Below are 11,193 nucleotides of genomic sequence, written 5' to 3'. Positions count from 1 at the left end.
AAGAAGAGTTCCTTCTTTCCTCCCGCCTTGGGAAAGGTGTCAACCATCGTGGCAGAGACTAATAATTGTCCCCAGACTTGGTTTTCCTCCATCTCTAAGCATTTGCTTGCACCTAACTGCTCAAAATAAAGAATGTCTTCCCCCAATCTCCCCACTGTGGTGTGCAATTGCTATTGCTGTGCAATGAACTACCCCAAAATTTCAAGGCTAACATATACCTCCTCCTTTTTTTTTACAGGACTTGGACCGAACCCAGGGCCTTGCGCTTGCTAGGCAAGTGCTCTACCACTGAGCTAAATCCCCAACTCCCCTCCTCCTTTTTTTAAGTGCTCACCAACTCCATGGATCAGAACTTTGGCCGGGCACCCATCAGAGGGCTAGAGTGTTCTAACATCACCACTGGTCAAGGCAGTCACAATCCCACTCATGCTCCACTCCGGGCTTAGGAATTGCAAAGTTGTTTTATGGAAGAGCCCAGGGGCTGGAAGTCACCATTACTCACTTTCAGAAAATATAAAATTTGTGTGGCCAAAAGTTCTAGCCAAAAGATGAGGAGTGTTTGCTGTGGGAGGGATGCTCCCGTCTCCTTCCCACTTTCCTGTTAGTGACTGGTGGTGGAACAGCCATAAAGTCAGAATCACACAGCAGTGAGCCTGAATGAGTGTGGATCCTTAATTGCCATTGAGTAGCACAAAGGCCTTCCATAGCTCACTTTACGAGTCAGAGAAATAAAATCTTAAAACTAGTCTGATTTGCATTTTCTGCTGCATCTGAGCAATGGTCATCATAATGTAAACATCGTTATAAATGATAGAAATACATCCTAGATTATTGGATCTGTAAAACATTATGGTTGGGAGCTTGACTAATAGTATGTTCCCTATGGCGTCCTGTGACAATCACCACATTGTCTGAGTTTATTTCTTACACACTCCACAATTACGATTTAGAAGTATGTTATTTTTTTAATGGCATTATTATCATGAGGTTAAGAAACTGAACTTGAGAAATGCACTGAAAAAGTACAAGATAAACGCTGTAAACAAATGGGTAAGATGCATTTAAAAAATAAAGTGAAATGGTAAATGGTATTTTTTTTTTTTGGTTCTTTTTTTCGGAGACCGAACCCAGGGCCTTGCGCTTCCTAGGTAAGGGCTCTACCACTGAGCTAAATCCCCAGCCCCGAAATGGTATTTTCTTATTTCTAGCTTCTGGGCTTTGTGAGTCACACATTTTTTATTTTGTGTGGACAGAAAGGAAATTGAGAATAACTAAGGGAATAAAATAAAACTCAAGAGAGAATAGCTAAGTGAGTTTGCACTTGGACGGCTTTAACAATGAAACGAGCATCGTAGAAAGTGAAGTATGTGTATTTAAACAGCATTTGATTTGGCAAAAGATAATATTTTTTTCTGTTTCCAAATTCTCAGAATAGGCTCGTTTTAAAGACAAGGGCTTTCTTTAAAAAGCACAAGTGTGTAGTTCTCCTTTTCTTTATGCTGCTATATTCGAATCTTGGAGATTTAATTGAAATGACTCAAAATGTCAGGAAAGGTTTTAAAAATAAGCAACAAGAGGCTAATCAGGCAACACACCCTTTGTTGTCTGACTATCTGCCCTGACTTCCCGGTATCCTGTCTGAAAGGTATCAACTAACTTCGGTAAGTGCTTCACAGTAAATGCAGGCCTTTGTCTCAGTAACCAGTAGGAAATGCACCAAGCCCGCAAGGCAGAGCATCAGTAAGGCAAACTATCACCACAGTTCCGAGGCTAAAAGGCGGACTAAAACCTAGTGAAAGAACATGTAACAAACAAGTGGCAGTATCTTATATCCAGAAGAGGATATAGGTAAGGCTGTGTGACTAACAAAAGACACCACGCGCATTTCTCTTGCCGCTGGATTCAAGGAAAAGAAAAAGCCACCAATGTGGAGGCTGAAGTTTCAGAACGAATGGCGCGGCACCAGCTTTGAGTGGGCTGGGCAGAAAGAAGCGTGGGATTTGCCCAAGGAGCTCAGGTGGAGCGCGCGGCCTCGGCCCCACGCCCCAGGCGCCCGCTGCCTCCACCCTTAGGCCACTTGAGAGGCGGCAGCGCTCCCGCCCGCCGGGTTGCCATGGTTTCCGGGGATCACGTGGGCGCGCGGGCGGGGGCGGGGCGCCGGGCGGGGGGGGGGCGGTGCAGCGGCGGCGGGAGCGGGAGCGGGAGGAGCTGGAGATGCTGCCAACCCTCCCCGGGTTGTGCTCGCTCTGCCGCCGCCGCCGCACGGAGCAGCCTCGCCGGGGGCCCAGTGCGCCGCGCTCGCAGCCCGTAGCGCCCGGGGCGCTCGCTCGGGGGCCGCGCAGCCCAAGACCCGACCGCGGATAGGAGGCGAGGGCGGCGTCCAGGCGCCTCGGCGTGCACAGGCAGGATGAGCATCGAGATCCCCGCGGGGCTCACGGAGCTGCTGCAGGGCTTCACGGTGGAGGTGCTGAGGCACCAGCCCGCCGACCTGCTGGAGTTCGCGCTGCAGCACTTCACGCGGCTGCAGCAGGAGAACGAGCGCAAGGGCGCCGCGCGCTTCGGCCATGAGGGCAGGACCTGGGGGGACGCGGGCGCAGCCGCCGGGGGCGGAACCCCCAGTAAGGGTGTCAACTTCGCGGAGGAGCCCATGCGCTCCGATTCCGAGAACGGCGAAGAGGAGGAGGCCGCGGAAGCAGGGGCGTTCAACGGTGAGGACCGGACCCCTCGCACCCTGAGCCCTGGCCGCCACGTCCGTCTCACTCTCGAACCCCGCCTTGCTCTTGAACCCTGTGCTGAGCTCCCTACCTTCCCGGTGCTCTCCACCTTCCCATTCCGCCCACCTCCTCAGCACCCATTTCGGTCGCTCCCACTCGCCCACCTTCCTACTCAGCTCTCTTGTCATGCTCTCCCTTTCTCTGGAGGTGGAGAAATAAGAGGTTGCGCTCCCGCTGCCCCTCTGTCACCTTTCTCCCCGGGGCGATTTGGGGTGGGCATCTTGCTAGAAGGTTAACTTTCCCGTGGTTGAAGATGTCAAAGGCTTGGAGAGTACCATTGTGCATGAAGGGCGCCTGGTGTCCTCCTTTCAGCCCTTAGATTTGTTAATGGAGTGTTCAGGGAGAAAAGGCGAACCATGTAGGAATCAGTGAGAAGAGTGTGAAATCGGACTCGCCGAGGTAATACAAATTAACGATAATAGCTGTGACATTCTTGGAATACGAATAATTTATTTTCCAGTTTTTCCAATACCATGTGGTGGAGATATTTTTGGACATGTAACAAAGGATCATATTTAGCCTGATACCTAGGGGGTCTTTGGAATGAGGAAATAAGCCAATTTCCTTTAAAGAAGATACAAAATATATATTGAATGATTTTGATTTTTTTTTTATAGTGTGTGTGGGAAAAATAGCACCATGGGAAGTTCTAAGAGCTTTGTTGGTTGTCTTAATGAAAAAGCCAGTGAGCAACTAAAGACCACGCCAGAGACTGAAGCTAGAAAGAATGAATGGGAGAGAAAGGTTTCTTAAATAGCTGTTTTTAGCGAGTCCCACCCCTTATGCTTACCAACCTCTCCCTGACACACCAGACACACACGCATGTTTACACATTATGACCAAATCATATGTTTTGCAGGAACCCAGGCTGAAATGCCGTGGTGTGCAAAATGTGCAAGTGTTTTCCTTTGTGGTGTAAGGCGAGCGTGCATGCAGGTTTTATTTGTTGATACTGCTTGGTGATTTGTGGGTCCACAATGCATTTCATACAGTGAAAACACTGAAGTACCATTCACTTCATTCCCTTAGGTCCCCTTCCTAGGAATATTTTCATTTCTTTGTAGAATTAATTATATGTTGAATGGGTTATAAAATTAATGCATTCTTAGCTTGTTTAAAACACATAAACCATGGATGTAGTGCTCTGTGAATGTGAAAGATTGCTATTTAAATTTTTAATTTGGGGCATTCGGGTGATTTGAGACCAGGGTAACCGTAGTATTAATTGTTCCCACACCAAATCAAATGCTTGTCCTGCTAGGAAGGAGAACTAAATAGCATGTTATACAGATAGAGTAGAAAGGACAGTGACGTCTAATACTTGTATGTGTATTTGTGCACATGCTATGTATCTGAGACACGGGGATGCACATCTAGTCAAGCAGTGCACAAAGGGAAGGGGACTCGTGTCCTAGCTGGGAGGCAGCAAGGCGAGGGGACGTGGTAAAGAGCCTCTGTGCTCTTTAGAAGATAGTGTTAATACAGTCAAACCCAATGATATCTAATTCTCTTGAAGCACTTTGCGTTGGTTTAATCTCTCCTTATAAGAATGCCTATCTTGCACATTGGAAGGAAGAAGTGCTTTTGTAAGCGGTAGGGATATTTTCATGAAGGCTTATATTCCCATACGAATACATTTTATATTCATCTTTTCTATAAAAAAAAAAAACTACTCAAGGTCAGTTGTAATCAATGCCTAACCAATTGCCTTTAAACACTTCCACCTCCAGGGGTTCTAAAACTTCTTGACAGTAACACAGTTTGATCTTTATTCAGCAGATGTCTACGTGCATGTGCATAGCTGAAACTTTGGCCTTGGTATAACCTCAACTGGAGCAGCTTTATATTTTTCTAACCAACACTTTCATTGTGTTAGAAGTAAATTGTGTTGAGAATCAGTTTTAGAAAGAACCATAGGCTTCAAAATGCTTGTCAGACTGTTTTTGTGAATGGCCTTTCAGACTTTGTGGGCAACTTATCATCTGGATCTTTTTTCTTAAACAGCCCTTTAAACAAGTGCACTCTCTGGAGCTTGAATTTGTACAAGGCCATGATTTATCCAAACCTGGTCATAGGGAAGAATATATATGATCTGTATATAAGTGTATGTATGTACACACACACACACACACACACACACACACACACACACACACATATATCAAGATAGATCCACCATTTATGGAAAGTTTGTGGAATTGACCCAAAACCCACAAACCTAGTAAGGTTCTGTCTACATGCAGGAGAATGCTGAAGAAAACCCAGCAGACATTGGGCTGTTCTCTTGGCACAGTAGAGAAAGAGTAAGCGTTGGATGACAACGGTCCCTGTGGCACAGCCCAGGGTAGCAGGATCAATGACTTTCATATTTTACACAAAGCTTGAAGTTTGATTCAGAAAATAACATTATTTAGTACCCTTCATAAGGAGCTCTTATGAGTAGGTAAGACATACTTTGGGGGGGGGTGTCAACAAACAACTCTGTTTTTTCTGGTACCCACAGTCCTGATACTTTGAAAGCCATTAGGCAATGGATCATGGTGATCATAATATTTCTCGTCTTATCAATGGTTAGAGAAGGGGCTGCCATTTGTTGACATTTGTGGTATGCTAGGTCGTGCGGGGAAGCCTTGGTTCATCCTCTCAGCTGAATGGGAGCTCTAATGAGACTGTCATTTAAAGTTTCATAGCCAGTGTGTTGCAGAACCAGAGTTGGCACAGGCGGGCCTGACTTCATCAGTACTCTTGTCTTTTAGGTCAGAAGAGGCTGGGCCAACTTAACCTGTGCTGGTTCCTTACGTCAAACTTTCCTCGATTCTTAATGTATTTTCTTTAAGGCTTTGGAAAATTAACTTGTTCAAGGTTATATGCAGAACCCAAAGTAGCAAAACTGGGTTTTTTTGTTTTTTGTTTTGTTTTGTTTTTTTTACATCTGTCTGAGTGACCTTGAGGTGCAGATCATCAGGAAGTTTGTAAATGAAATTTGTTCTGTGGGTTGACTCACAGGTTGGGTGTCCCAGGTTTTTTCCAGTATTGGTATGGCTTTGCATGGTTGGCTCTTGTCTTCTCTTGTGAGTCACTTTTGTGATCGTATTATAATAGCTTGAGGTTAAAAGGCAAGTTCTTGACCACAAAACTGGTACTTGTTAGATTCCTGTAAAGGCCAATCTTGACCTCCTACAATGTGGTAGTTTAATTAGAAAGCCAGGTACCTGTAGTTATTGATCCATTGCCACAGTGGTGTGGCCACAGATGGTGTCAGATCAGTAACGGTGGCCTTTTACTTCTACTTGCCTTTCCCATGGATTCTTTCATTTGTTGATAGAGTTCCTGTCTAATCTGACTTCTAATCTTACATGTTTATGTAGTGTGTGTGTGTGTGTGTGTGTGTGTGTGTGTATGTGTTCTGATCTTGCCTTTCAGGCAACCTTATGTGGTAGAATGCTAGTGGCTTATGGTGATTCTCTCTAGGGAAACTCCCAGAAGCTAGAATGGAGACAGCTTGGCATTTACTCTGCCTGCCGAATCCTGTTGAGGCATATCCCTTCTATATAAGGGCAGTATTCCTAAAGCTGGAATTTACTAATGGATTTACAGTAGGTCAGAATCATTGAATCAATATTAACTTGAAGTAAAATGAGTGATAATTAGATAATCATCATGGTTGGATCTTGTGTTGCTCAGAATTTCTCAAGTGATTAAAAACAAAGTAAAAATAGTTCAAGTTACCCTGATGGATTGACAAGTGATAAAGAACAAATGACAAAGGGTCACTTGCAGAGCAGACAGTGTGGGATGAAACTTAAGCAATATATAGAACCAGTCTTCTCCGTTGCAGGGGGAAAAGAGCTAAAATTACAATAGGTACACAAGCCAAAAAATGGAGAGCCTTATACAGCAAGAATGTCAAAGATGTATGCACGCTTGCATGTGTGTGTGTGCATCTGTGTGTGTGTGTGTGAGAGAGTGTGTGTGTATGTATGTGTGTGTGTGTGTGAGATAGAAGGGGGAGAGGGTGTGTGTGTCTGTGTATGAGAGAGAGTGTATGTGTGTCTGTATGTGTGTGAGAGAGAGTGTGTGTCTGTGTATGTGTGTGTGTGTGAGATAGAGGGGGGAGAGGGTGTGTGTGTCTGTGTATGAGAGTGTGTTTGTCGGTGTGTGTGTGTGAGAGAGAGTGTGTGTGTGATATATGATATAATATCATATATATATAAAGAGAGGAGAGGGTGTGTGTGTGAGAGAGAGAGAGAGAGAGTAGAGGGTGTGTGTGTGTCTGTATATGAGAGAGAGAGTGTGTGTCTGTGTGTGTGTGAGAGAGAGTGTATGTGTCTGTGTGAGATATATATATATATATATATATATATATATAGAGAGAGAGAGAGAGAGAGAGAGAGAGTGTGTGTGGGGGGGAGAGGGTGTCTGTGTGTGAGAGAGGGGGAAGAGGGTGTGTGTGTGTGTGTGTGTGTGTGTGTATGTGTGTGTGTGAGAGAAAGGGGTGGGGAGAGTGTGTGTATGTGGGAGAGGGAGAGGGAGGGAGGGAGAGAGGGAGAGAGAGAGAAAAGAGAGAGAGAGAGAGAGAGAGAGAGAGAGAGAATATATTGTGCATGTACTTGCTTCCCAGTAGAAACTTGTTCCTCTTAAACATGTGAAGTCTTTGTTGGAAAACCTTATCTCACTTTGATTTTTACAGCTTAAGGGGATATGGAGAACACACAAGATACAGTTAGATTTTTTAAAACTAGTTTTATAGGTATGTATAATGCATTCTAATTACCCCGCCCACTTCTCTTACCTCCCTCCCACACCCATCACCCCCATCAGTCTCTTTCCCACATTTGTCACTTGTGGTTTTGTTTTATAACCCATTCCACTTAAGCAGGGCCATCTGCGGGGACCTTGGTTAGAACTGTCCATTTAGCCCGATCAGGTTCCCAGGGGGTATACAACCAAAGACAACATCACCCCTCTCTCAGTACTGGATGAGCAGTGGGGAGGGGGGTGCTTTTTATGTCTTTAAGGACTTGTGATATTGGGAAGTTAGACCTTGTGCTCATGGTATGGATTCAGGGAGTTAAGATTATCCTAAAAGAAAGGAGGAAAAAGAATGGCAATGTTCCTGAAGAAATGCTCTCATGCAATTTTGAGCAAACGTTCTTTACTTCTGATGCATGTGAGGACGAAGAAGCTTCCACTGTAACACTCTTAGACGTGGAAGCCTGTCTGAAATGGTTCCTCCGATTTCCTGTAAGCCAGATAGTGAAAGCAGAAAAGAGTCATCTGCTGGCTTCATAAGACCATGCAGAACCGTTCTCAGCTGACTCCTTTTACCTGTTGAGTTCACAGTCACTCTAGGGAATCCCTGTGTGCGCTGACTACCGGGCTGGCCCTGGCTGGCCTGGAACCTTAGCTCAGCCTGTCTCTGCCTCCCATGTGCTGGGATTACAGGCATTCACTACACCCCTCATTCAGAACCTCTGGTGCCATATGGCCATCAGAGACAGGAGACAAAGCAGCCAGTCGTGGACTTTTGCCTCCTGATGTGTCACCAACAACACACGACTAAAGGCATTTATTTTCGACTCTCCAGTTGTTTTGTACAACTGAGAGTAAAATTATTAAAAGAGCCTTTTACAATTATATTAGTTTAATTTTTATTTGAGGTATGCGAATGTTTGTCCACATCTACCTATCCGTTACCACATGCAGGTTTGGCGCCATCCAGGTCAGAAGGCATAGGTTTCCCAGAACGGGAGGTACGGATTGTCGCTGGCCACCATGTGAGTGCTAGGAACTGAACCCAGGTCCTCTGTAGAAGCACCAAGTGTACTTAAGCATGGAGCCATCTCTCCAGCCTCCTGAAAGAGCCTCTTAATGTATTTTGAATTTTTCAAACATGTTTAGTCGGTTTGAAAACGTTCATAAAGGCTATATCTTGGTAGTAACTTTAAATCTGGGCATCTGTAGAGAAGCACCATGCCGATAAGCAAGTTGATGTGCTGTAGCTCTGATGGTCCCAACCTCATGAGGTTGTTAAAAGGATAAGTGTCAGTGTTTGTGAGATCCTTAGGGCAGTGTATACAGCAATCACTGATTACTCGTTGAATGACTTAGCTGAAAGTCCTGCACAGTTGCATACTTGTTGTCATTGTTCTATTTGGAAGCCAGTCTGGTCTTTTTACTTTTTGGAAGGCTGAGGTGCTTAGCCCCCTTTGGGATTTAACATGAAGCTACATTGCACAGTCATAACTGTAGTAGCCTTCGGCCCACAGTTTGTGGCTAAGAGGCTTTTTGTGGTAATGAGACTTGTGTGGCCTTCAGCTGTGAGAAATTTACTCACGTTGATAGCTTTAAATCCTAAAGTGGATTACATCATTCATGCCAGGCGCTAAAATATTGAAGGCATTGTTTTAGTTCTGAGTGTAATCCAGTAGTTAGTATTACGGAAGATTTTCGATGCTCAGAGTAGAACAGTTAAAAGTCAGGATTCATTTTGGTTGCAAGAATTAAGTGGATTGCTTTTAGGGGTTGGATTTGGGGCATCAGTGGCCTTGAAGTAGTCCCCTCTTCTGCTATCCACCTACAACTGTGCTTTGGCAGAAGGGAGTTGTGAGAGAGAAACAGCCAAGAGAGCTGAGAGAGGGAGAAATAAGAGAAGCGGGGCATGCTTGTGAGAAACTGAGGCAGGGCCTTGAAGGATGGCGGAGGCTTCCTGACCTGCGTGTGTTAAAATCAAGCTTGCTTTCTGTGAGACAGTTAACCGATCTCCCTTGGGACAGCAGTGCTATGCTCAGGTGCCAGAGAGAGGAGTAAATGCTGAATGGTTATTTACTGTCACAGAGCCCACTCCGTGGGTTCCAGTAAATTTCCAGCTGTCAAGATTTTGTTTATAGCTGCTTTAAAAAAAAGTGTTTCCTTTTCAGCCTTTCAAATACCATCAGGAGAACACTGAATCTGTCTATTAGGAGTTTATTTATGATCCCTTAAACAGGCCATTTATCAGCAGTAGTAGCATTAGAGAAGGCCCCCAGTGGAGGCTGGCGATTGATGGGTCATCCCAGAGTGAGGAGGGGAGGGACCGATCACAGGAGATTGAGGAAATTGGCTGCAGGGTCTCTCTCCGTCAGGTGTCCAGAGCTCCAGAAGGAACAACCTGCTAAGGAAAGGAATGTCTGGATGTGGGAAGCAGAGGGCTAAGATTGTGCACTCCGGCCACAAAGCTTACTAAGAACCAACTCCTTTCCCTTCCTCCCTCCTTCCCTTCCTCCCTCCTTACATTTCTCCCCTCCCCCTTTCCTTAATCTCTCTCTTCCCTTTTAAAAAAAGAGACATGATAATTCTGTTACATTTACTCTGGATCTATGAACTAATCCCTTTGTAAGAATCTGTTCATAGTGCATGCGTGTGATTCATTTGCTCTAGGTGAGAGGCAGAAGTCCCTATTTGGTCCAGGCGTGTAGGTTTAGCCTTGTTCATAAAAGTGTCAGTTTGTGTGCTATTTGTATTAACTCCTATAGCATGAATTCTTTTTTGTCTTTAGGGCACAAGGCACAGTTAAAAGCATGGACTAAAGAGGAATTGCTTTAGGATGTGTAGGGTTCGTTTGCTATTTTTTCATTACCATTTAGGTTAATAATAGACCACGAGCTGCTTACGAGGCAGTGGGGAGCATGTCAGATCGCTGGGCTTGCTCATGTTCTAGTCTTTTGCAGCCCTGTCTGTACTGTCTAGTTGTCGTGACAAAACCCCATAGTAAAGCCACACTATGATGTGATCATTATTACAGTTTTTTTTTTAACGAGAGCAAATTTTTGTGTGTTAGAAATTTAGAATGACTTAGATGGTTCCATTACATAATTTGTAGAAATAACTGAAGCTAAAAAAATTCAGGTCAAGGTTTAAATGAAAACAAACCAATTTTTAAAAAAAAATGAGCTGTAAACACAGTTGGTGAGACATTTATGAATGTTCCAGCAGTAGGCTCTACCATGTGCAATTTAATATGTTTGGAAACTTTGAAAAAGTCACTCCAGTTGCTGCCATTTAAAAAAATGTTTCTTAATTAGAAAAAAAAAAGACAAAAGATCAAAATAGAAACACACATCCCACATGAAAGGGAAGCCAAGAAGATATACTGTGTACAGTTATTCCTGTGTCTGTTTGGGTTGGGTCTGACATTGTTTAGTTTATGTCAGCTGTTCCAAGACAGAACAGTCCATGGGAGTGACGTTGAGGGATCTTTCTTTCAGGGAAAAAGGCTTTCATTTGGTTAAATATCAGTAGATCCTGGAAGCGTTCTTTTCAAACGGTCAGGTTACCTTACCTGTGACTCAGTTATCTCACTGTAGAGGGCTAATCTTCAACGGTGTCTGTTCACTTACCAATAATTATTCTTAATGTCTGGGGTCCCTTGCACCCCCTT

At 44.5% G+C, this 11,193-nt stretch overlaps 1 protein-coding gene across 2 annotated transcripts in view; it reads left to right on the top strand.

The window, feature by feature from the left end:
- Window positions 1-2,174: 2,174 nt before the first annotated feature.
- The window catches only part of Prkar2b (protein kinase cAMP-dependent type II regulatory subunit beta), a 90,497-nt gene continuing 81,478 nt past the window's right edge, over window positions 2,175-11,193 (top strand). Inside the window, exon 1 of one of the 2 annotated variants that reach the window (XM_063261553.1) lies at window positions 2,175-2,708. In XM_063261553.1, the coding sequence (XP_063117623.1) occupies window positions 2,408-2,708 (301 nt within the window). In that variant the 5' untranslated portion in view covers window positions 2,175-2,407. The remainder of the gene's footprint in view (window positions 2,709-11,193) is intronic. The other variant, NM_001030020.1, reaches the window with a different exon arrangement.

The sequence above is a fragment of the Rattus norvegicus genome, chromosome 6 (assembly GCF_036323735.1).
Source record: "Rattus norvegicus strain BN/NHsdMcwi chromosome 6, GRCr8, whole genome shotgun sequence".
NCBI lineage: Eukaryota > Metazoa > Chordata > Mammalia > Rodentia > Muridae > Rattus > Rattus norvegicus.
This window is presented reverse-complemented; position numbering and strand designations above follow the sequence as displayed.